Source organism: Lampris incognitus, chromosome 9 (assembly GCF_029633865.1).
Source record: "Lampris incognitus isolate fLamInc1 chromosome 9, fLamInc1.hap2, whole genome shotgun sequence".
NCBI classification, from domain to species: domain Eukaryota; kingdom Metazoa; phylum Chordata; class Actinopteri; order Lampriformes; family Lampridae; genus Lampris; species Lampris incognitus.
In genome coordinates this window covers 40,562,514-40,587,821 of record NC_079219.1, presented here as the reverse complement: position 1 = coordinate 40,587,821, position 25,308 = coordinate 40,562,514, and the positions used below count along the sequence as shown (strand labels likewise).

At 44.5% G+C, this 25,308-nt stretch overlaps 1 protein-coding gene across 1 annotated transcript in view; it reads left to right on the top strand.

The window, feature by feature from the left end:
• Window positions 1–25,308, top strand: part of adgrb1a (adhesion G protein-coupled receptor B1a) — a 128,367-nt gene that overhangs the window by 15,799 nt on the left and 87,260 nt on the right. Inside the window, exon 2 of the mRNA XM_056286986.1 lies at window positions 18,006–18,167. Within this exon, the coding sequence (XP_056142961.1) occupies window positions 18,006–18,167 (162 nt within the window). The remainder of the gene's footprint in view (window positions 1–18,005; window positions 18,168–25,308) is intronic.

The window sequence follows — 25,308 nt, the reverse complement described above, 5'->3', positions numbered from 1 at the left end:
GATAGATAGATAGATAGATAGATAGATAGATAGATAGATAGATAGATAGCATATTTTTCGGAAAGTATCAACGGTGTAGATAAAAGTGCTCAACAAATGAGGAGCTGAATATTAAGCTCTAAATCCTTATACACACACACACACACAGACACTCACTCTCTCTCTCTTCGGGCATTCTTTCCAGTACTCACCTCACCCGCTCTCATATTCTGCGCCAGGATCGAGATCACGCAACATCGTCTCGAGCACAAACAACTGCGCTACTACCGTATCAGCAACATCACACATCCACTCCTTGAGTATGGATTTTGTCTCTTTATCTCCGTCAGATGATGATCTAATCAGACAAAATCCGGATGATTACTTCCAAAGTTTTGACCAGTCCACGCCAACAGACCCAGCAAACAGAAACCAAAAACGTTCCCTCTGTAACTGAGACCCTGCCTTCCATAGTCCAAAAGCAGCCCAGGAAGTGAATGAGTCCACCAAGCTCCATCTCGGTCTCTGCTATTTAGTATCCCGCCCAGCTAATCTCTTGTTTACGTTTATTTTACAATTGTGGTCTATGGGGACTTTTTCGCTCCAATATCGCGAGTGACCACTAGAAAAAAAAAGAAGGGCATCAGCCAGAACTAATAACATCAGGGCTTCAACAACCACCTCTCATTAACACTTAACACAATCATCCACTTCAGATGGAGTGTCTAACACTCAAGGGGCCCTGCAAATTCCATCAGGCTTTTCAACACCAGCACCAGCAGCATCAGTCAGTGCAAATGACACAGCGCCCCCTGCCTTCCAGCGTCAGTAATTACAACAACCAGTCTTAGCAGGGGAACCTGGCACCGGGATGCCAGATCCCCCTGCCATCTACTTCCAGCTACCGCAACAACCTGCCTCAGCTGGGGCATCTAGCACTGGGATACCAACGCCCCCCACTGACCTCCTCCAGCATTCACATCAGTTCGCTTTAGCCGGAGTTTCTGGCACCAGGATGCCAGCTCCCCCTGCTGCCCTCTTCCAGCATTCACATCAGTTTGCTTTAGCCAGCGCTTCTTGCACTTGGATGCCAGGTTCTTCTGTCTCCCAGTTTCTCCAGTCCCTGCAGCTCATGTCAGCTGAAGCTTTCGGCTTGGGGGATGCTGGCACCCAGCTTTCCTCCACAGCACTTGCAGCAGCAATCTCTTTACTTTCTTTACTCTGGTCATCCTTCTCAGCCCATTCCAGCCCAGCATGCATACACCAACTTCACTCTGTCTACAGCTAATCATCCCGTTCGCCAATTTAATGCTCTCGTCTCACACCCGCCCCCAGTTCCCACCAATCCATGTAAACTAACCATCAACGGTAATTGCATAGATATTGCACTCTTTACTTAGCTTCCCTTCATCAACCACTTGCTCATAGATATCTTGAAGAATTTGAAGGGAGCCTCCATCTGAAAGGGAAACACAAACCCATTCGCGAGAGCTTACACCCACAGAGTTCGCTTATGCCTTCTCTCTCTTCAGAGACATAGTCTGTTCACATTTCCTCACTCACCATTAGAAACTGGACAATTACATGTCCATTATACTTAATCTGGCCCTCCGTATGGGGGCAACAGTGTATATCAATATCATATCCACTTTGCCTCTGAAGCTGCAGCCCACCATCAACAATGCAATGAAGCCACATACTGGGGCTCCCTATGTGGTGCTCCATCTCACCCAGCCTCTTCGTGCTCCATTCCTGCCAACATTGTGCTAGATCAAACCTGAACAAGAGTTTCAGCTTATACCCTCGCTTGTCATCAGCAGCCCCACCAGCACCCATTGCTCCAAAACCAGCATCACCTGCCCCATCTATCATCTTTCCCATAACAAAAATAAAAGGCAGCCCCACCATGCACCAAGGATGTCGCTCCATATCAGCACTCACATCAGCTTGCCTTATTCAGGGGTTCTGGTTCCCGGTTGCCTGAACCCCAAGCTGTCAGCGTTCAGCAACCACAGCAGCTGGCTTTAGCTAGAACATTTGGCACCAGGATGCTTGCCCTCCCTGCTGCTCTCATCCAGCAACCATAGCAGCTTGTTTAGCCGGGGTTCCTGACAATGGGATGCCAGGATCTTCTGTCTCCCAGCTTCACCTGTCCTTGCAGCTCATGTCACCTGGAGCCATCGGCACCAGGATGCCGGCACCCAGCTTTCCTCTACAGTATTTGCAGCCGAAATGTCTTCCATACCAAAATCCGGTCTCCCTCTCAACCCATTCCGGCCGAACATGCAACCATCAACTTCGCATTGTCTTCAACTAATCCTCCCGTTCCTCATTCTAACTCTTTCGTCTCCTGTCCTTCTTCGATTCTGAGTGAAGACTATTGCTTTTTCACGTGTTTATTCAGAAAAGTCAAACCGGAACTACAAGCAGACACTAGAAGACAGTACAGCGCATTAGCGGCACCCATTGTCAAATTACTGTATTACAACACTCCCACTAAATTTTACAACGGCATTAAGGCACTTCACACTAAATTATATTACTAAGAGCCGTGCTCTCCTTCACAAATAATGTCAAGATAATAAATATTTAAACTGAAAAAAAACTTGCAAGATTCCTTTTCTTACTCCTTTTACCTTGCTCACAGCTTTCTTACCATTTTCAACTGAAAAAACAGTGCCTATTACAGTAAACATAATTACATAGGGAAAAGCCCAATCTCTCTCCTAAAATATTCAAACTTCTGTTTAGTCAGTGGCTTGGACAAGATATCTGCCTTCATGTCATTTGTTGGGCAATATTGCAGTTCTATTTGCCTATTCTGCACACATTCACGGATGTAGTGGTAGCGAATGTCTATGTGTTTAGTCCTTGAGTGATCCACTGGATTCTTCGCGATTGCAATGGCTCCTTGGTTGTCCTCCAGGATCACTGTGTGCGTAGCATCCATTCCGAGATCATTCAGTAATCGTCTCAGCCAGGTACCCTCTTGAGCAGCTTGACTGAGTGCGACGTACTCGGCTTCTGCTGTTTAAAGTGCAACTGTTGCCTGTTTCTTGCTGAGCCAGCTCACTGCTCCTCCACCCAGTAAGAATATGTTGCCGGTTGTTGAACGGTGGTCATCCTGATCACCGGCCCAGTCAGCATCTGAGAAGCCGATCAAAGTTCCAGACTCTGACCGCTCATACTTGAGAGCAAGGTTCACTGTACCTTTCAAGTATCGATGTATTCTCTTCACAGCAATCAGATGTGCAGCGTCTGGATTTGCGTTGAACTTTGACACAACACTCACTGCTTGAGCTATGTTTGGTCGTGTGGCCATCGCAGCATACGGCAGACTTCCTACCATGGCCTGATAGGTACTTTGGTTCACAGGCTTACTGACACCATACCTTTTTTTCAATTTGACGTTGGCATGGCATCAGCAGGCGTTGCAACAGGATTTGCATTATCCAGCCCATCTTTCTGAAGAATAGCTTCAATCTAATGCTTATGATGAAGTAAGACACAGTTCGTTTCTTTGTCTTGGACAACAGAGATGCCCAGGATATAGGACAGCTCACCCATGTCCTTCATCTTGTAGCGCTTCTTGAGAGCCATTTTCAACTCGTTCATGCTTGCAATCGACTCCATAATCATAATCAGATCATCCACATAAACAGCGAGTATCTCAAGCTCTTGTCTTGATCTCACAAACACACAGGGGTCTGATGTGCTCTGTTTAAATCACATTTCCATCATGAACTCCGTGAAAGCCTTGCTCCAGCAGCGAGGAGACTGCTTCAGTCCATAGATTGATTTCTTCAGTTTACACACAAGGTGTTCCTGCCCTGGTTTGATGTATCCCTCTGGTTGCTCCATGTAGATTTCTTCTTCCAGGTGTCCATTAAGGAACGCAGTTACTACGTCCATCTGGTGCACATGTAGATTGTTTCTATATGGCAAAGGACAGTAATGTACGAATTGAGCTGAATCGTACCACGGGTGAACAAGTTTCATCATAGTAATCACCATACAACTGTGAGTAACCCTTGGCGACGAGTCTGCCCTTGTATCTCTCCACTCGCCCATCACTATAATACTTGATTTTGAACACCCAACTTGATCCTATAGCCTTTCTTTGCCTTGGTAAATCCACTAAGTCCCACGTCTCATTTTCCAGCAGCGACTCATATTCCAAGTCAGCAGCCTCCTGCCATTCATTTGCATTAGTACTCATCATTGCTTCTTTCAGTGTGCTTGGCTCTACACACATTGGCATAATGATCAACAGTCACTATATCAGCAAATAGTGACTGTTAGAGAAGAGAGAGAAGGCGGCAGAATCAGAAGGGCTCCAAGGAGATATGGATATGATGAGTTTGCTGATATAATGACTACGATTCAAATCGTAGTCACTATATCAGCAAACGAAGCGATTTGAATCGTAGTCATTATATCAGCAAACTCATCATATCCATATCTCCTTGGAGCCCTTCTGATTCTGCCGCCTTCTCTAGCAGCTTCATCAACAGTGACCTCGTCATCTGGTGTTCCACTCTCATCTGTGTTCATGGTTACCTCGTTCTCTGGGCAGGTCACTTCCACTTCTTGTTTCCAGTCGAAGTCTAATTCATTAAAGATGACATCACGACGAATTAGAATCCTCCTTTTCTCTTCATCAACCAGGCGATAGCCTTTGGCATTGTTTGCATATCCCATGAAACGAAGCTTCACTGCCTTCTTGTCCAGTTTTCTTCTCTCTATGTCTGGGATATGTGCATAAGCAACACAGCCAAACACTCTCATGTGACTCATGTCCGGCTTTTGCCACACCATCTCTCGTAGGATGTCTCTTGCTTCAGGACAGATGTGGGCAGCCTGTTCTGTATGTAAGCTGCGGTTGCTACAGCCTCTGCCCAGTACATCTTTGGCAACTTAGCATGAGACAGCATACTTCTAACTACTTCAATTAATGTCCTATTTTTTCTTTCTGCAACACCATTTTGCTGTGGTGAGTGAGGTACAGTCATCTCATGGTGGATACATTGAGCCTTCAAATATTCTTGAAACTCCTTTGATGTGTACTCACCACCATTGTCTGTTCTCAGTCTCGTGATGTTCTGCCCACACTCATTGGAGAATGTTTTCTCAAATTCCTTGAATTTGCTAAGGACTTCACTCTTCTGTTTCAGAAACTATACCTTGCAGCATCTAGAGTAATCATCGATAAAAGTCACAAAATATTTTTGCTCCACCTATAGATTCAGTCTGCATGGGACCACAGACGTCACTATGGATCAGATGCAACTTGCGTTTGGAACGGATTTCTCCAACTGGCTTGTATGGCTATCTAGACAGCTTGCCTTCCACACATCCTTCATAGAAAGGAACCTCTTTCACTGCAGAGAAGTCCACTCCGTTCACCAGATCTTTTAGTTCCTTCAGCTTGGTGGTGTGACCCAAGCGCTGGTGCCACAGGCTGGCTGCTACTGATGCACTTGATGCACCATGACAGACAGGCGAACTTCCTTCGACGTCCAGCTGATACAGCCCGTCAGATCTTTGTGTTCCCATTCCTTGAAGAGTTCCATCTTTCCCACGTATGTAGCAGCGATATTTCTTGAACTGCACCGAATTTCCTTTTCTGGCAGCAGCTCCCACTGAGAATAGATTCCCAGATAGCTTTGGAACATACAGCATGTCATACATTTTGACATTTTTTACATCACTTACTTTGAAAGTCATTTTCATTTTGACATTGCCAAGTCCTAGACCTAGGGCATCAACCACCCTGCCGTCACCGAGTTTCACAGACTGTGCTTTTGAGAATTGATGGTAGTCTTGAAGAATTTCTTTATCACATGTCATGTGCTTTGATGCTCCCGAATCAATCAACCATTCAACCTGTTGTGGCCTCTCAGTCGGGTTTGCCTCTTTAGCGACAAAGGCACTTTCAGACGAATCTTCTGCATCTTCACACATCATGCTTTTAGCCTTGTGGGTTTTATTTTTATTTTTCCAACTTGGACAGTCGCGCTTTATATGTTCCTCTTTCCCACATTTGTAACATCTTCACGTGCTTGGTCTTTCAGCTCCCACTGCCTTGGAGTTTGCCTGCATACCTCCACAAAATTGTGATGACATGGCTGATGCACCACCTGACGTAGCACCACTGGAGTTATCATTAGCTTTCACTCGCTTTTGCTCTTAATTTTTTAATGCTTGCTGAACAAACTGCAGTGTCAAATTTGTCAATCTTAGTTTCTAGCGCAGTCACAATTGTAGCATAGATTGGTGGCAAACTACCCAAGAGTGTTATAATTTGGTCTTCCTCTTCAATCACAGAACCTATTGCTCCTAGCTGATCAGTCAGTTCCTTCATTTGTTTTAAATGTTAATTTGAACTTTCTCCTTCCTTCATTTCACGTCTGAAATAATTTTCCTTCAGGAACAGTTGATTTGCGAAAGCTTCTCTCTCAAAATGTCCTTTCAGCATGTTCCACGCCTCTTTTGGAGTCTGGCAGCTTGTTATCAGGTGCAACTGGGGTGTACTTACATTCAGCACTAACACAGAGAATGCCTTCTCTCTCCGTTTCGTGAATTCAGCTTGTGCGTATTTTAGTATCTGCGGCTAGGATATCCATTTCCATTAGCACGCCCCATAGTCTTTTCGCTTTCAGCAAATGTTCCATCTGAAATTTCCACTTTGCCCAGTTCTCTGGTCCGCTCAGCTTGTCAATAAACAGCTTATCTTCCACAACACCGTTTATCTCACACAAAACTCAGTGTAAAACAGCCTTTTAGCGACGTTCTGGGCCCATAACATATTGCTTTTTCACGTGTTTATTCAGAAAAGTCAAACCGGAACTACAGCCAGTCACTAGAGGACAGTACAGCGCATTAGCGACACCCATTGTGAAATTACTGTATTACAACAAAGACTTCTCCCTCCACTACGCCACCATTAACCATGCCATCGCTCTCATCAAACCCACTGGGAAAGGGTCACAGATCTCAAAAGTGGAAATCACTGGTGCTTTCAAAGTTCTGCCTATCCACCCTGGCTTCTGGCGATTCTTCGGCGTCCACTGGCGAGATGCATGTTAGTTAGCTGTTAGGCTCACCTTCGGTTGCAAGCAGCCCTTAACTTTTTGACACCATGTCAGAAGCACTCTGCTGGATGCTGTCTATCAACAACATGATTTCAGTCCTCGTTTATCTCTTGGAAGATGTCCTCATCATTTCCCCTCCCTCATCACCACCTGCTTTTAGTCTGGTCACTGACTTCAGTTTTCTTCGACCTCGGGGTTCCACTGTCTGCAGAGAAAACAGAGGGCCCGTCCACATCCCTTGAGTATCTCAGGATCACTCTTTACACAAATCTGTTTCATGTTTCGTTCCCAGTCAAAATGCTAACCTAATCAGCCTTCTGATTTCCAACTTCCTCCTCGTCCCGTGCCGCACCAAACATCAACTTCTCACCCTCCTAGGCCACCTCAACTTTGCCCCGTGCATCATTCTCCATCATTCTCCTTTATTTCTCACTTGCTGTCTATCGCTTCCTCCATCACATCACTCTTGACTTCCATCTCCCTGGACAGTTCAAGCTGTGCCAAACTCCATCTGTAGCTCAACCGTCTTGCCAATAGACCACTGCACTTCCGCGTTCGAACGTTAGAGCGGGGGGAGCTAGAGGGGGATAGAAGCCGGCAAGTTTGAACACGGTTTAAATGGCTAACTATGTCGCTACGTTGGCTGCTGCGGACAAGAACCGATATTTGCGAAAAATTCGCAGTATCGGTGGTCAGTGTCCTTTCAAGGGACAGTAGTCCGGGTGCATGGGGTCCTTTGCATTACAGCCTGAAATGATAAAAGGCAAAAATTAAATCACACATCATGACCTAGAGCAGCCATGGGGAAAAGACATAGGAACTAGGCTACATTTTCAACAAATGTTTGCATTTTATTCAATTATTACTTTTTACTGGATTACACATGACTGCATACAATGATGCATGATATACTACTCAATAAGGATGAAATAATAATGTGATAACAATGTTTGTATTTTAACTGGGTAAGGGAGACCGGGGTAGTTACCCCTTGTTTCTAGGAAAGATAAACAAAATTGAGCATGTGACCAAATATTCAGGGGAGAGGGACCATTTTATGATTTTTAATGGATAAAAATACATATGGGTTTTGAAGAATGTGATCCCATTCAGACAGGTTTAGCTAACTGTGGAATTCCATATAGCCACCGGCTCTTGACATTTTGGTGATTATAAAATGTAGAATAGACGCAACCTATTATTAGCTGGTTAAACTAGCTAACATTACCACCAGTGATGAAGTGCAGACCGCAGACGTAAACATGTTTGCTGTCAGGATCCCAAAGTTGTCCATCCTTGTCTTTCCTTCTAATCGCCTGGAGCCGTTTCAATCGTTTTTCTCCCTCCTTCTGCCTTTTAGGCAATACAAAAAAACGAATATTTGGGTTGTTTTTCTTGTTAACAGTACTGTCCACCACACAGCAACTTTTGGGCATCATAGCTACGGCTAGGCTGCGTATCTAATACAGTGCGGCTTGGCGGCTTGGGTTTTCTATCCCCCTCTCCTGGCGTCCTGTTGTCAAGGTACCCGGAAGTGTTCCGGTGGTCTATTGGAACAGAATCACCTTTTTCTACCATAAACAATTGACTCACCCACATGACGTCAATCTGTACGCTGATGCTGCTCCTTCTGTCAGTTTTTGGGGTTTCTACACTGGAAGATTGTTCCCACTTCCCAGAGATCGCAAATTAATGCCAAGTCACTTCCTGTGCTCGCTTCAAAATCTACCCCATTATAGCCGCAGCTGTGGGGCCATGAATGGTCCAGCTAGTCCTGCATTATATACACAGACAACCTCACAGTTGTAGCCATAACAAAGGACGCTACAACTCCCCATCCACCATGCCGTTCATGTGCAACCTAATCTGGCAATCCATCACACACCGATATGTTCCCCGCGCAGCTCATGTTCCCAGTCACTCAAATGTCGTCTCTGATTTTCTTTCTCGTTTTTCATTTCAGAAGTTCAGAAGGTTTGCCCTTCATGCAGTTACGAGCCCAACACCGGTTCTTCCATATTCAGCACTGAAATTCAACTTGTAAATCCTGCGCTAATACCTCTGATTGCTGACTCCCAGAAATCCATCATCAACAGCCTACCACCATCAACCCTCTCATCCTACTGGACAGCTTGGAAATGTTTCTATTACTTTCATGACCAATATAACATAACCCTCACATCGTTTGATCTTGTCAGCTTGACTTGTTTCATTACCTACGCCCATTCCGTGATTGCTATTAAAACACATACCATTAAAGTTTACCTAAGCACCAACAGCTTCTTCTCCAAAGTTATAACTGGCAGTCCGGGCATGGCCTTTAGTCATCCTCAGATAACGTCACTCCTCAAAGGACTCCTACATCAAGAGCCAGTTAAAACTCCTCACCACCTTCTTGTTACTGCTGACTTGCCATCAGTCTGCATCCACACCATCTGCTCTGGATACGGCACTCATCATGTTGTTCGCACTATTGAAGCCATATTCTTACCTCAGATGCTCCAAATTCACCGCCCAACCATTCACTTCGAGCCACGCCACCACGCTTGTGTAACCCAGCCAGAAATAATGGGTTAAAGAAAAAGAAACTTATTTAAAAACTATGTAAGTTATGAATATTAATTTGTGTTAAGTTCATGTTTTATTTTATTTCATATTATAGTTATGATTTATGTGTGAATAGAGAAGAGAGGGGCAGTGACACATGAGACGAGGGCGTGGACGCTGCGAGAAGCTTATCAAGCGATAATTGCTTCGCAAGTGTGTGAGCTTAGTGAGAGAATAGAAATAAAAATTGAGAGATAAAAACATAACACTTTTCAAGTGGGTAATTGACTGAATCGGTTTTACAGCACAAGCCACGGGCTGTGAAGAGTGCCATTTTAACGAGGTTATCGCATCCCACGTGTCTTGGTAAACCAGCCTAGCAATCGGGCTATTCGGCTAATCGCCGTACGCTAGCAATAAGGCTATTAATGTAGCATTGTGTCGTTATCATGTGAATGTTATACACCCTGATGTGAAATGTTTGTAAATTGTTCATGTATATTAAATACATGCTGTAGAACTAAATAATTCCAGTATTTGGGATTAATTTAGAATATGTTTTAGAATCTATTATTTCACCAATGTGATACACTCAGTATTATTTTGCATGTTGATTGTTGAATGTTGTACAGCATAGATAAGATAAATATAAGAAACTGAACCTGTGTTATATGTACAGGTCAGGTTATTTTGTTATGATCGGAATCCTGAGAAGTCATTTGAGAGCTGATAGATGGCGAGCCGCAGAGTAGCAGTAAGAAGCGGATCTGAACCTCTGCAGGACAACTCTACTTACCATCCAGTGTGGCAAGTTGTGCCAGTCACCCAGACTGGTATCCTTTGAACAAAACCCCAGAGTGCACTCTGACAATTAACTCTGACTAATCATTAACTCATTGAAGTGTATGGAATCACACTTCAGGACTATTTCTTTATTTTAAGGGCCCAGTTTATTATTTTCATTGTAATTGTAAATTGTATTTGTATTTTCCAGCACACTAAAGGTTCAGTTCAGATTAATTTGTGTGTGTGTGGTTATTACACTCTGCCCTTAGCTCTTCCTGAACCTAAAGTATTGCGTATCCCAAGAGTGGGTTATACTTGCACTTCAGACTTATCTTATTTCTCAGATGACACCTTGGTATTCTACTTAAAGCGAAACAAAACTAATCAACCTGGTCAGCCTACGCCTGTATTTTGTTTCAAAGACATGTCACCACTGAAAACCTTTGGATACTCTCGCAAACTACTTACTCTTCTGGAAATCTGGGAGAATAACATCTACAGACCCTCCTTTCATCACTGAATACAAACAAGTGGCTACTCGATACCAGTTCCACCATCACTTCATGGCATACTCTCGATGTCTGGCATTTCTCTGGTTCATTACTCCAGATACTCCTTCAGGATTGGAATCGCCGCTTCAGCGTCCTGCAGCGGCATAGCAGAACACCTCATGCAACCCATGGGCCAAAGTTATCATCGCTACATCCATGCAGATCGCAAAGGTCTCAGATCCGTTCAATCTTATCCTAAGTAACTGGAAGTTATGGGGGTCTGTCTTTGCCTGGGTTCTATGGCGGATTCCTTACGAAGCTTCCGCACAACGCCGTCAGCAAGCGGAAGAACAAGAACTACGCACATCAATCGTTTTTCTTTAATTAACCATTTAAACGCATATTTGGTGACGTGTAGCCCTTGCTAGTGAATTGAAGCTTATGTAGCAAGTTTCAGAAGCGGGACTACGCCTGAACCCAAGCCACGTCTGACATCCCTATAAAGACCCACCTAACTCTCTCCTTCCCTTCCTCTCTCATATTCGGTTATTCTGTACCCATTCCCCAACCTATTTCTCTGTCGCTTTCCTCGCACGTGTAGGGTCCTGAAGGGGGTCTGTCATAGTCCGGGTGCTACAGCGGATTCCCTACGAAGAGTCCCCACAATGCGGTCAGTAAATGGAAGAACTGTAAGAATTACACACTTAAAATATGTTTTTCTTTAAGAACTAATTTAAACCCATCGTGTTGATGGTGTGATCCTTGGTAGTGAAAGTCGTGAAAAGTTATGGCAGAAATATACATATGTTATGACGCAGTGTTCTGCTCGGGCAGGGATTTGACAAGGTGTCCTCTTGCAAGGAGGTATCGCAAACAACTGATTTGTACGAAAATGCTATTCCTTGTTAGGTAGGGTTTATAGTATCTAGTGTCCTGTGTCAAGAAGGAAATCTTTGACACTTTGGCTTTCTGCTTTTCAATTTAAGCGATTTACATGTCAACTCAATTATCACTTACAATCTATCATGTCTTTTCCTTCCAGGTGACAGTAACTTGTAGGACCTCAGAGGTTGAGTATGAAGGATTTAATAAGGTTTTGACTGCATAGCCATGTGAGTGTTTATATAGCAGCCTTGCGTCATGTTTACAAAAGTTAGATTAAGAGAAACTTCAAAAATGTTGAACGTAGATTATGAAATGAACAAACGGTAGTCTAAATATAATTGAAATAAATCACCTTGGGAGTGTGTTCAAGTTCAAGTTCAAGTACTTTATTTGTCACATGCACAGAAATACAAAGTAAAACATGCAGTGAAATGAAGAGGGGTACTCCGTCTGCCATTATGTGAAAAAAGACATAGGCCTAGATACAAGACAGGGCATTTTTTCCCTTTTTTAAGTCAAAATAAAACAATAAAAAAAATAATAAAAAAACAAACAAACAAAAAACCCATCTGTATTAAGTATGTGTAGTATGAGTGTGGTTGATGAAGTTTTCCTCTGTTGCTTCACACCTTGTTCAACTAGAATATGGCTTCAGAGTCGTGTCATCCCATTTGGGCTGGCACCAGTCTTGGCCAATATAGCATGATGATTAATTACACAGTATCCACTGTAGGTTCATTAATTCAGGCGCATCCAATACACTTCAGTGCATTAAATATCGTAATACTCCCAGATCACAAAATGTCCAGAGAAACTTCCGATCTAAATATTTCACTCCACATCCTCACACCACAGTCAGGTCCAGCCTGCAGCAACCCTGCATGTGGCCTGAACCCCACCCTCCAATCCATCTATCTGCAAGTTTGTGTAAAAGTATTTGTGTGTCTTCTCTCTCATTCTCCCACCACTCTCCCTGTTTTTTGTTTTTTTCCCTCTGAGTAATAATGCAGTCATCATCCTACACTGTGTGGGGAGACAAGGGCTTCTGATCTATGAGAGTGTCACAACGCGTGGGGAGAACAAACTACATCGCTCTGGCCAGAGATGTGTGTGTGTGTGTGTGTGTGTGTGTGTGTGTGTGTGTGTGTGTGTGTGTGTGTGTGTGTGTGTGAGATATCATTATACATAATATGCTATACAATTCAGTCTACATCTCGAACAGCTTATTGTATTGAGTAGTTGAGTTTTCTGCGGCGTTTCACGGTGAGATGGGGGAGAGCAAGCAGCGCAGCAGCAGGGGGAGTCATTTGTGAGCTAGGGAATCACAGAATGGGAGCCAAACCTAAAAAAGAGCTCGCTAGAGACCACAGGACAGTGGGGATGGTTTAAAGTCTCCACAGCCTTGTGAGGGAGGCTTGAGGGGGTGGTGAATCTGCTCAAGTCCATGTAGGAAATAGACACTGAGGCCCTTGCAGTTACCATAGGAACCCTTTGATGAATGCCCACCACATTGGGAGCAGTGGTAAACAACTTGTAAATAACCCCAGATTGAAGTCAAAGTGCATTGAGTCACAGCAGATAAACAGAAGTGGATCTAGGTCCTACTTTCTCCCTCTCTCAATCTCTCTTCTTTTTGTTCTGTATTGCAAGAGTCAACTAAGGCACAAGCAAAAGATCACGGGCCTGTGGCTGACATTTTCAAAATTAGTTGTTAGAAAAAGCAAACAAGCCTGTTTTTGCCTGTGTTGACTGGTTTCTGGAGTTGTGTGACTGCATCAGCATCTTCTAACCATGCACATAGGCCTTCATGATGTTATCAGCAGTTGTTTCTAACTGAAGATAGATGTATCTTCGAAAGGAAGAAGAAAAAAGAAAAAAAGAAAATCCGTATTTCTATCAGTCAAGTTGGAGAAAAAGTGAGAAAACAATCTGATCCCAATGGTGGAGGACCTTTTGAGCCTTTTCTTGTCGCTCGCTCTGAAGTGGGGCATCCATCTTTGGAATTGAAATGTCTGGTTGGCTGACCTGCACCTGAAACCAAAGAGTGGCCCGCATGATATGAATTTAAAGACAATGAATTTGGGCAGAAGGGGCAACGGAGGAGTTCCAACACGGTCCTGCTTTGTGAGACTCAGGGAGTAATCGCTGACATTACTAGCTAAAGAGGTATTGCAATATTTTCCAGACACAATGACCCGCTTGAGTGAAATCCTGTGAATAACTATGTTGGAACGGTGATAAAATCAGAATTTAACTTCCCATCGATGCAAGCACGACATATCCCCCTTCTCGTTGGTTTTGCCAAGCCATATATTTTTTTCCACATCGTTCACCTGTGTATACATACCCAAGGTGTCATCGACAAAAAATTAAATTAAGATTACTGTCGCTTTCAAGTCGCTATTGAAAGTTTAATGGTAACACGTCACAATAAGGGTATATTAACTAACACTAACACTAATGCAGTAATAAGCGTTAACTAACAGTTAATTAACACTTAAGCATTAAGAAACTGTTAACAAATGTATCTTGTTAACATTTAGTAAGGGGTTAAAGGTTCGTTAAGGTACTAGCTAATATAAGTAAATGATGATCAGGATTAGTAAATGATTAATAATAATATTAATTTTGATAATAAACTTTATTTGTATCCCACATGTCTTAGACAACATGATAAAATAATGCATAGTCGAGATAAAGCAGAATACAATAAAAAATATAGGACATAATAGCCATACTATTTAAGTGATAGTTAGTGTTTACTGTTTAGTTAATGTGGAGTGGGAGCAGTTTGATGTGGTGTAAGCATGGTGGGGGTTGATGTGGTTTGATGGGGTTTGATGTGGGGTAAGCATGGTGGGGTTTGATGGGGTTTGATGTGGGGTAAGCATGGTGGGGTTTGATGGGGTTTGATGTGGGGAATGCATGGTGGGGTTTGATGGGGTTTGATGGGGTTTGATGTGGGGTAAGCATGGTGGGGTATGATGTGGGGAATGCATGGTGGAGTTTGATGGGGTTTGATGTGGGGTAAGCATGGTGGGGTTTGATGGGGTTTGATGTGGGGAATGCATGGTGGGGTTTGATGGGGTTTGATGTGGGGCGAGTATGGTGGGGTTTGATGTGCTTGGATGTGGGGAGAGTATGGTGGGGTTTGATGTGCTTGGATGTGGGGAGAGTATGGTGGGGATTCATGGGGTTTGATGTGGGGTAAGCATGATGGGGTTTGATGTGCTTGGATGTGGGGTAAGCATGGTGGGGTTTGATGGGGTTTGATGTGGGGAGAGTATGGTGGGGTTTGATGTGCTTGGATGTGGGGAAACATGGTGGCATGTTCAAATGTGGTGAGGTGAGGACCATGAGAACAGAGAAGAACAGCTTCCTACTCAGACAGAAAGACTGATTTGGATGTGAGGAACTGAAATATGTATCAAGAAAAGAACACAGACTGCAGGCCATGGGTTAGACCAACACAACACATAGTCCACATGAGTGGAGAAGGCGGGGGGCATAAAAAGAGAAGGAAAGAGAGGAAAGCGTTAATAAGTGGTAAGGGGAAAACTGCGGTTGAGGAAGGAAAGCATCTCTGTTTTTCCATTTCATGATTTCAATATTTTAATTTTGACAAAATATATGTTTTCCAGTCATCTTCCCATAGTTAGAAACATATATATATAGTCAAGCGTAAAAAGACGGCCATAATAGATGTATTTATTTATTTGTTTATTTATGTATTTATTTATTGTAAACACCCTGCAAGTAAAAAGCTTTTGTGAACTTCTTGCATTCTTTTCAATTTACTTTTTGTGTGTGTGTGTGTGTGCTATTTCTTTATTTCGGTCTCCCTGTCTCCACCCTGTCTCCATCCTCGCTCCATCCTCGCTCCTTTCTCCACCTGTTATCTGCAGCATGCAGTGGACTGGTTTTGTCCTCTGGGTGTCAGCACTAACCATGTGATGACACCTCCTTCTCTCTCGCTCATCCTTCATTCAGCCATTTGCGTCAACACTAAGCATTCATTCCCGTCCTCTTTAATGTCTGGTCTTTCTTCCTCTATCTGCCTTTTACTCCTCCCTTCCCCTGCACTTTGATGACCCTTCTGCATGACAGCCATTGTGTATCTTAAACCCGCTTCCCCTCTGAACGTTCTGTTGTTTCCGCCAGCTGCCAACACACACACAACACACACGCACGAGCACACGCACGCACACGCACGCACACACGCACACACACAAACACACACACACACGCACGCACACACAAACACACACACACACACACACACACACACGCAGATGAACTCACACAAACTCATGTACTCATGCAATAAAAAACAAACCCCCTCCTTGAGCTGGGGTTACAGTGGCTGTATTGATTGTGAGGAGGTGAGTGTTGGGAGGTTGAGGGTCTGCTTACTACTCATGACTTCACAGTGAGACAGAAGGCAGACGTGTAATGGGAGACGCCCGTCCAGTCACACCACAGCTCCAAATAGGACTGGAAGGTGACTTTCACCAAGTTCACTATGAAAAACAACACACACACACACACACACACACACACACACACACACACACACACACACACACACACACACACACACACACACACACACACACACACACACACACACACACACACACATTTTGAAATGTCCACACAATGCACACACGGTAGATACAATAATAGAATTATGGTATATTTAAGGTTTTAATTGAACAAATCAGAAGACATGTAGTGTGTAATATATAATATATAATGTGTAACAGGAAGCCAGGGTTGACCCTGTATGGGGATTTAAGAGACAGAAGAGAGAGGATATGAGTGAGGATGACAGCATGACATGACCTCTGACCCACTATGGAGGGAAGTGCTGAATATCTCAGGACATCAGGACACATATTCAGGGAGACAGAGAGAGAGAGAGAGAGAGAGAGAGAGAGAGAGAGAGAGAGAGAGAGAGAGAGAGAGAGAGAGAGAGAGAGAGAGAGAGAGAGAGAGAGAGAGAGAGAGAGAGAGAGAGCTTTTCTCCAGTGTGATTACTGCATAGGAACGTTCTGGTCTTTTCTTCAGAGGGATGGATCTTATCTCCAGATGAAACCCTCCCCGTTTCCTCTCCTCCTGCCAGAGCCTTCATCTGAAGGCAGCTTCCTTTCTCTGGTCCAAACTGCACTTCATCTCTGTCTGTATCCACGAGTCAGATTAGGTCAACATAATTACACAGGCTGATGAAAGTACCAGAGATGTTTCTGCTGCATCATCCTTGTTGTCCTGTTGTGCCTCAAACAGTGAAATGAGTCACGATGAGTGATCTGGCTTGTCATGTTCTGACTGTCTCTCACCGCCATTATACACCAAGGAGTTATTTTTGCTCAGTTATTTTTATTTTGCAGGCCTAAATGGTGGTAAATTACCTCATAGACAAGCGTGTTGTGTGGGGATTTGTGTAGAAACCAAAACACAAGGTAGTTCAAATTCACAGCCAGGAGTAAAACGACTGGGTCTCGTCCAGTCAGCTGTCAAATGAAATATATTGACTTTGAGCACCGCGGCATGCTAATTTCATCCCAGAACACGTGGAGCTAATTCAGAAATGTTGAGGTATTTGTTTTGCGTTGCAGTGCGTGTCCTGTCCGTGCGTTGGGCACGTCACAGTGACGTCGGAGGCGACACGGTCGTCGCTAAGCATGCAGTGTGTATCGTTCCCAGCCATCTCCTGCTCTTTTGACTGAATCAAGAGCTCTGCAGTTGCAGATCCTCTCGCCCTGAGGAAATTGATTTGCGAGTAATTAAAAATGTGTGCCTGGACGCTGGCCAGCTTCATGTTCTATTCATGCAGATTAATACATATTTGTCGTTGCCCGCGGGGCTGAAAGGCATCTGTCTGGGCCATTAAACATTCATGAACATGCAGGACACAGAGAGCGCCTGTCTCCTACCTGCTCTCTTCATATCGCCACACATCTTAATGGACCGCGTTAAATCACCACGGCTGGACTGGGACTGGGGATGACAGTGGCGTTTTATCACACCTCTGTTGTAACGGCTTGCTGTGCAGGGGGAAGGGTGCTAACGCCACCGGTGTGTGTGTGTGTGTGTGTGTGTGTGTGTGTGTGTGTGTGTGTGTGTGTGTGTGTGTGTGTGTGTGTGTGTGTGCGTGCGTGCGTGCGTGCGTGCGTGAGTGTGTGTGTGTGTGTGTGTGTGTGTGTGTGCGTGTGTTGTGCAGGTGGTGGCTGGGGGGTGTGGGGTCGGTGGTCGGAGTGCAGCAGCGACTGTGGAGGAGGGGCTCAAACACGCAGCCGGACCTGTCAGTCATCCCCGGAGGACTCGTACCTGTGTGAAGGTGTCGTGGAGGAAGGCCGGCCCTGCAGCTCACAACCCTGTGCCGGTGAGCATGCATGGAGACACATATGCCTTTGTTTGAGTGTGTTGTTTTTTGCTTGTGACTTCACTTATATATTTTTTCAGACATGTGCATTCCAGTGTGGTGAGTTTGCATTATCCTTGTGTCTATGCCAAGGTTTTTTTACCTCCCCTGCAGCAACTTGATATTAATCATCTATAAGTTTGTATTTTAGCATAAGGAGTAAATGTTGGGAAGAAGACTTTGGGATGCAAGAAACCAAGATGACCACGTGGTCAACAGCTTTAAACACTAGAACGACCGGGATTTCACTCCTACCTAAAATGACCATGGGTGGTCAAATTGACGGCCGGTTTTTAAACTCTATATTCTTTCAAGATAAATAACCAATTGATATATTAATGCATTGCATATGTTAGCGTGTCTGTTAGAAAACGACTGACACCAAAATTAACGTTTTAGCAACTGTAATACTATTTTTTGGGTGTGGGGACACTCACAAGTCCCCAGGTGAGCGCCGCCGTGTTGGAGTTCTCCCCAGGGAATGAGAGGGTCGCCTCTATACGACTGCGAGTCGCTGGGGGGGGGGGGGGGGGGCTCTGCCTGTTGTGTATGCTTATGCACCGAATCGTAGTTTGGCGTATCCGGCCTTCTTGGAGTCTCTGGGTGGTGTCCTGGATGGATAGGGCTCCGCCTCGGGACCCTATAGTTGTGCTGGGGGACTTCAACGCTCACGTGGGCAACGATGGAGAGACCTGGAGGAGCGTGCCTTGTTATTGGACTTCTGTGCAAGTCATTGATTGGCCATAACAAACACCATGTTGGAACATAAGGTCGATGTGGTATCCAAGCGTTTATACTGTAATTTCCTAATGAAAAATACCTACCTGCTAATGGCTAAGAAGAGTACTAAATAATACATAATCATACGTATCTTGGTTAATCCTGTTATACAGTAATGGGTTATTACTGAAGAGTCCACTAGGCGGCGATCTTGTTATGCTTTTCAGAGTGTATGTTCTGTAACCGTAGAAGAGGAGTTACCGGAGTCGGCGTCCGGTAGTTCGGTGTTGATACAACGTTAGAAATGTGAACGTAACGTGTAATGGTGCCACACTTTCAAGTCAGTAAAATGTTGAAACGAAGTTCGATATGCTGTGGACAAGCCATTCTTCATAAGATACAACATCTTTTGGCGGTGAGGAAAAAGGCTTTTGAAGAGGACACCGATGCCGGTTTGGATGACAAAGCAGACGGCAGCGCGACGGGTCAGGTTGGTTAACAGTTGCTAATGCTAAAGCTAGCAAGGTGAAGAGGATTGTTTTCGGCTAACAAAGGCGAAGAGAGAAATAGTCAAGAAATGGCTACCATTGGCACGTTCGCAGCGTTTGATTCCAAAAATCAAACTTGGGAAGAGTATTGTGAAATACTGGATCAGTTTTTTTTGCGGCCAATGCCATTGACGATGGAGATAGGCAGAGAGCTATACTCGTTATGAGTCGTCGGAGAATCAACATACAGCTTGATGAGGAACCTTCTCAGCCCAGACAAGCCGAAGGACAAAATCTACCAGCAACTTATAGTGCTGCTGAAAAAGCACTTTGACTCAAAGCCGAGTGAACTTGTGCAAAGGTACAAGTTTGATTCCCGAAATCGCAAGTCTAATGAATCAGTAATGGAGTATGTGGCAGAGCTGCGTCGGCTGGCGCAGGATTGTAACTACGGTGACACTTTACAGCAGATGTTGAGAGACATTATCGTCTGTGGGATTAATGATGACCGGATTCAAAGACGGCTCCTGACAGAAGCGGATTTGACATTTGATAAAGCCTTGTCAATTGCCGTAGCAGCGGAGACCGCAAACAAAAATGCCCATGATCTGCAAAATCCCAGTGCAACGGCAAAGTGCTTCAATGTAAGCAAAGGCTCGCACGAGGCTGGTGCGTTCAAGGGAGCTACGAGGGAGTGCTGCCGTTAAAAAGGACAACATACTGCATCAGAATGTAAGTTTAAACAAGACAAATGTCATGCTTGTGGGAAAATAGGACACGTTGCTAAAGCTTGCCGTAACAAGAATACCCAGAATAAATGAAATAAAAATGCAGCCGATGTAAAGAGAGATAAAGGGCGGAGTTCAAACTACCGTTCCCATAAAGTGCAAGAGAAGCATGATGACAGTAACACTGATAGCTCAGAAGAGGGCACATTCACACTGAAGGACATGAAGTTCAAATTGGGACTTATGAGTGAAGTGCACCTGAGAAATGTAGACCCATATACTGTTAAGATGAAACTAAATGGGAAAAGTGTTACTTTTGAGATAGATACCGGCTGCAGTCTCACAGTAATGAATGAGAAAAACATTCAAAATAATGTGGAAAGACAGAAACTTCTCAGATGAGGTCAGTCAAAATCAAGTTGGAGACTTATACAGGGGACCCTGTTAAGGTGATTGGAGCAGCACTTGTCCGTGTTAAATACAAGCAGCAAAGCGCTAAACTGCCCATCGTTGTGGTCAAAGGGAATGGCCCCACCTTACTCGGACAAAGCTGGCTGGAGGAGATACATCTAAGATGGAGAGAAATCAAAGACCGACACAAAGCATGTCAAGTGCAACACATCAGAGCAGAGAAAATAACACTACAGCAGGTGTTAAGCAAACATGAGGATGTGTTCAAAGAGGAGTTTAGCACAATTAAAGGTATCAAGGCTACCATCCATGTGAAAGACAACTCGGTCTCACAATTCTTTTGTCCCAGATATGTCCCCTACGCCATGCGAACAAAAGTAGATGAAGAAATAGACAGACTGTTGAAAGAAGGCATAATCACTCCAGTGAAATATTCAGAATGGGCAGCCCCATTTGTGTCAATCTTGAAGCCTGGGGGAACCGTGAGATTATGTGGAGATTACAAACTCACCGTGAACACTGTTTCCTCGCTGGAGCAACATCCAATACCGCAGGTAGATGACCTTTTCGCAGCACTGTCTGAGGGGAAACAGTTTACAAAATTGGATATGAGTCACCTGTACCAACAAGTACTTATGGACGATGAATCAAAGAATTACTTGACAGTGAACATGCACCGTGGTTTGTTCACATACAACAGACTGCTGTTTTGGAGTGACCTCAGCACCGGCTGTATTCCAAGGACCATGGAGTGTCCGTTAAGAGGAATTCCATGAGTGGCAGTGTACCTTAACGATATTTTGGTGAGTGGAGTGGATGAGGCAGACCACCTAAATAACTTCGACACAGTGTTGACAAGACGGGAAGAGGCTGGGCTGTGCTTGAGGAGGAATAAGTGCACCTTCCTACAGGAGGAAGTGGCGTATTTGTGACATCAGGTGGATGCACAGGGCCTTCACCCTGTGGACAGAAAAGTGAAAGCCAGCCAAGAAACTCCCGCTCCCACAAATGTCACTCAACTCAAGTCATATTTAGGTTTTCTAAACTACTACAACAAATTCCTTCCCAACCCAGCGACCTTGTTGGCTCCACTGCACGAACTTTTAAGACAAGATATTTGTTGGAAGTGGCAAAAGGACCAGAAAGATGCATTTCAAAAATCCAAGACCTTGCTGAACACATCAGATGTGTTACTTCACTACTCAGCTGACCGAGAATTGATTCTGTCATGTGATGTGTCACCATATGGAGTGGGCGTCGTTTTGTCACACAGGATGGATGAAGGTAGTGAGTGGCACATAGGATTCATGTCACACACACTGATGCCTGCTGAGACAAGTTACTGTCAGTTTGACAAAGAAGGCTTGGCAGTTATGTTTGGTGTTGAGAGGTTTCACAAGTACTTATATGGGCGAGCCTTCACCATATACACAGACCACAGACAGACAGTTCAGAGATTGGGCTGTGCACCTCAGCGCCTACGAGTACAACATAGTGTACAAACCGTAATACACGACACCAACTCAGATTTGTTGAGCAGACTGCCTCTGTCTCAAACACTGAGGAAGGAGGAGAAAACAGAACAAGTATTGATGATGGATTTACTAGATGAGACACTGGTGGACTCAAACCAAATAATAAGCTGGACAGCTAAGGATGTGATATTGTCACAAGTCCATGCTTACATCCTAAAAGGCTGGCCTGCAGAGACATGCTCGCGTAAAGCCTTATCATCAGCAGAGAATGGAGCTGAGCGTGAGGGAAGGTTGTGTGCTCTGGGGAGCCAGAGTTATCATACCTACAAAAGACAGAGACAAAATGCTAAAGTTACTACACCAAATCCACACCAATCCAGTGCCATTCCACCCATCCTTTAATGGACTGGCGGAGAGGGCAGTCCAAACCTTCAAAGAGGGGATGAAAAAGATGAAGGGGGAGACTTTGCAAACCAGTCTGTGAAAGTTCCTGTTCAGTTATCACATCACAGCTCATGCTACAACTGGCGTATCACCTGCAGAGTTGATGATGTCACAGAGACTCAGATTTGCTTTGGACTTGATCATGCCAGATGTGAAAACTAAAGTGCAGCAAAAACAACTGAAGCAGAAACAGACTCATGACGCAAACAGGAAACGGAGAAGTTTATCACCAGGAGATGACATTTTCATCAGAAACTATGGACCTAAATGGATTCCTGCTGTCATCGAGAGTTCCTCAGGTCCAGTATCCTACACCAAGCTTGGAGTCTGAAAGTGACTTGGTGTTGTTGCTGGACACTGTGGGCTTTGGTATCTAGTGTGGTGGAAAGGAGGCTCCGACTGATTGTCGAACGCCGGATCCAGGAGGAACAATGTGGATTCCATCCTAGCTGTGGAACAACGGACCAACTCTACCCTTGCGGAAAAGTGCTGAAGGGGGCATGGGAGTTTGATCAGTCAGTCTAAATGTGTTTTGTGGTCTTTTGTGGAGAAGGCTTATGACCGTGTACCCGGGGTGCTCTGTGGGGGGTACTGCGGGAGTATGGGCTACCGGGGCAGTTGCTACAAGTCATCCGGTCCTAGTATAACCAAAGTGAGAGCTGTGTCCACATTCTTGGCATAAAGTCAAACACGTTTTCGGTGAGTGTCGGACTCCGCCAAGGTTGTCCCTTGTCTACGATTATGTTAGTGATATTCATGGACAGGATCTCAAGGTGCAGCCAAGCTAAGCAGTGTGTCAGTTTTGGGAACCTCAGAATTGCATCTCTGCTCTTCACAGATGATGTGGTTTTGTTGGCTTCATCAGAACACGACCTCCAGCGCGCACTGTGGCAGTTTGCAGCTGAGTGTGAAATGGCCGGGGTGAGAGTCAGCACCTCCACGTCTGAGGCCATGATTCTCTACCGGAAAATGGTGGATTGCTCCCTCCGGGTTGGAGATGAGTTGTTGCCTCAAGTGAAGGAGTTCAAGTATCTCGGGGTCTTGTTCACGAGTGAGGGTAGGATGGAGCGGGATATTGACAGGCGGACTGGTGCAGCATCAGCAGTAATGCGGTCGTTGTACCGGACCGTTGTGGTGAAGAGGGAGCTGAGCCAGAAGAAAAAGCTTTTAATTCATCAGTCAATGTTCATTCCAACCCTCACCTATGGTCATGAGCTTTGGGTAGTGACCGAAAGGGTAAGATCGCGAATACAAGCCACTGAAATGAGTTTCCTCCATAGGGTGTCTGGGCTCAGCGTTAGAGATAGGGTGAGGAGCATGGACATCCGGAGGGAGCTCGGAATAGAGCCGTTGCTCCTTCGCGTAGAAAGGAGCAAGTTGAGGTGGTTCGGGCATCTGATTAGGATGCCTCCTGGGCGCCTTCGTTTGGAGGTTTACAGGGCACGGCCAACTGGGAGGAGACCCCGGGGTAGACCCAGAAGTCGCTTGAGGGACTGCATGTCCAATCTGGCCTGGGAATGCCTTGGGATCCCCTAGGAGGAGCTAGAGGGTGTTGCTGTGGAGAGGGACGTCTGGAGTGTCCTACTTAACTGCCACCGCGACCCTACCCTGGAGAATGAATACTATTTCTAAACAATTTAAACTTCAGAAAGACATGGTCCAACTTGATAGCGAAATTGAAAAAGTTAAAATATTACCGGGTTCAGTAACTGCAAAGCGACTGAACAACACCAGCTGAACAGGATAGTGAAGACAGCTAGCAAGATCATTTGTGCCCCTTTCCCCTTCATGTTGGAGGTTTACCATCAACGCTGTCTTCACAGACCCTCCAGCATCATTAAGGATGTCCACCATCCTTCTCACAACCTGTGTTCCTTCCTGCCGTCTGTGAAGAGGTACATGAGCATCTGTGCTAAATCCAGCAGAATGCTAAATAGCGTCTACCCACAAGTAGTCAGGATTATTAGCAAACTGTGTCCCCCCCCACGGTCGTGCCCATCCACCTACCCTCTAACCGCCCCCCCCCCATCAGTGCCGGTCACTCATTTAAACTGAAATGACACATTTATGGACTATGTTGCATTTGAATGGACTGTGTTGCACTTAAACGGACTGTTTTAATTGTGTTGTTTTATTGTTTTTGCTTTTTGTTTTTCGCTTCTTTTTTTCTTTTTCTTTTTTTTTGCTCTCTGTTTTTATGTTTTTAGTGGTATGGTATCGTTTTTTAGCCAATTTTTTGAATGTGTATTTTTGTCTTTGTTGCATTGCTGCGGGCCGTGAGAAACGACATTTTGTTTTTATTTATGTGCGCAGGTAGCTAGTGAAAATTACAATAAAGTAAATATTGAAATCTTGAATCTTGAATCTTGAAAAACAAAACGGAAAACACATTGTTAATCTAACAAACGTAACAAGGCCTATAAAACGTGAAATGTAAAAAAAAAACGAAATGAAGTAAATATTGAAACAGTCCCAAACCACGACCAGAACTTAAAAAACCACACTAGAACGACCATGGCCGTCAAAATGACCGCCCACGGTTTCTAAACTCTATATTCTGTCAATATAAATATCCATTTGAGATATTAATGCATTACATACGTGTGTTAGTGTGTATGTTAAGAAAATAAAAGGCACAAAAATTAACATTTTCACAACTTTAATACTATTTTTTCAAATAATTTAAAATGGCCGCTGTCCAATGCCTGTAAATACTGCAACGCCTCGGTGGTAGTCATGGTGCGTCTGTAACCAGACATGTTGGCAATAATCAAGAATCAAGTTTACACTATTACTCTGCACCAGGGAGCGCTAGTGTGTTTCTAGGACAGAGCAA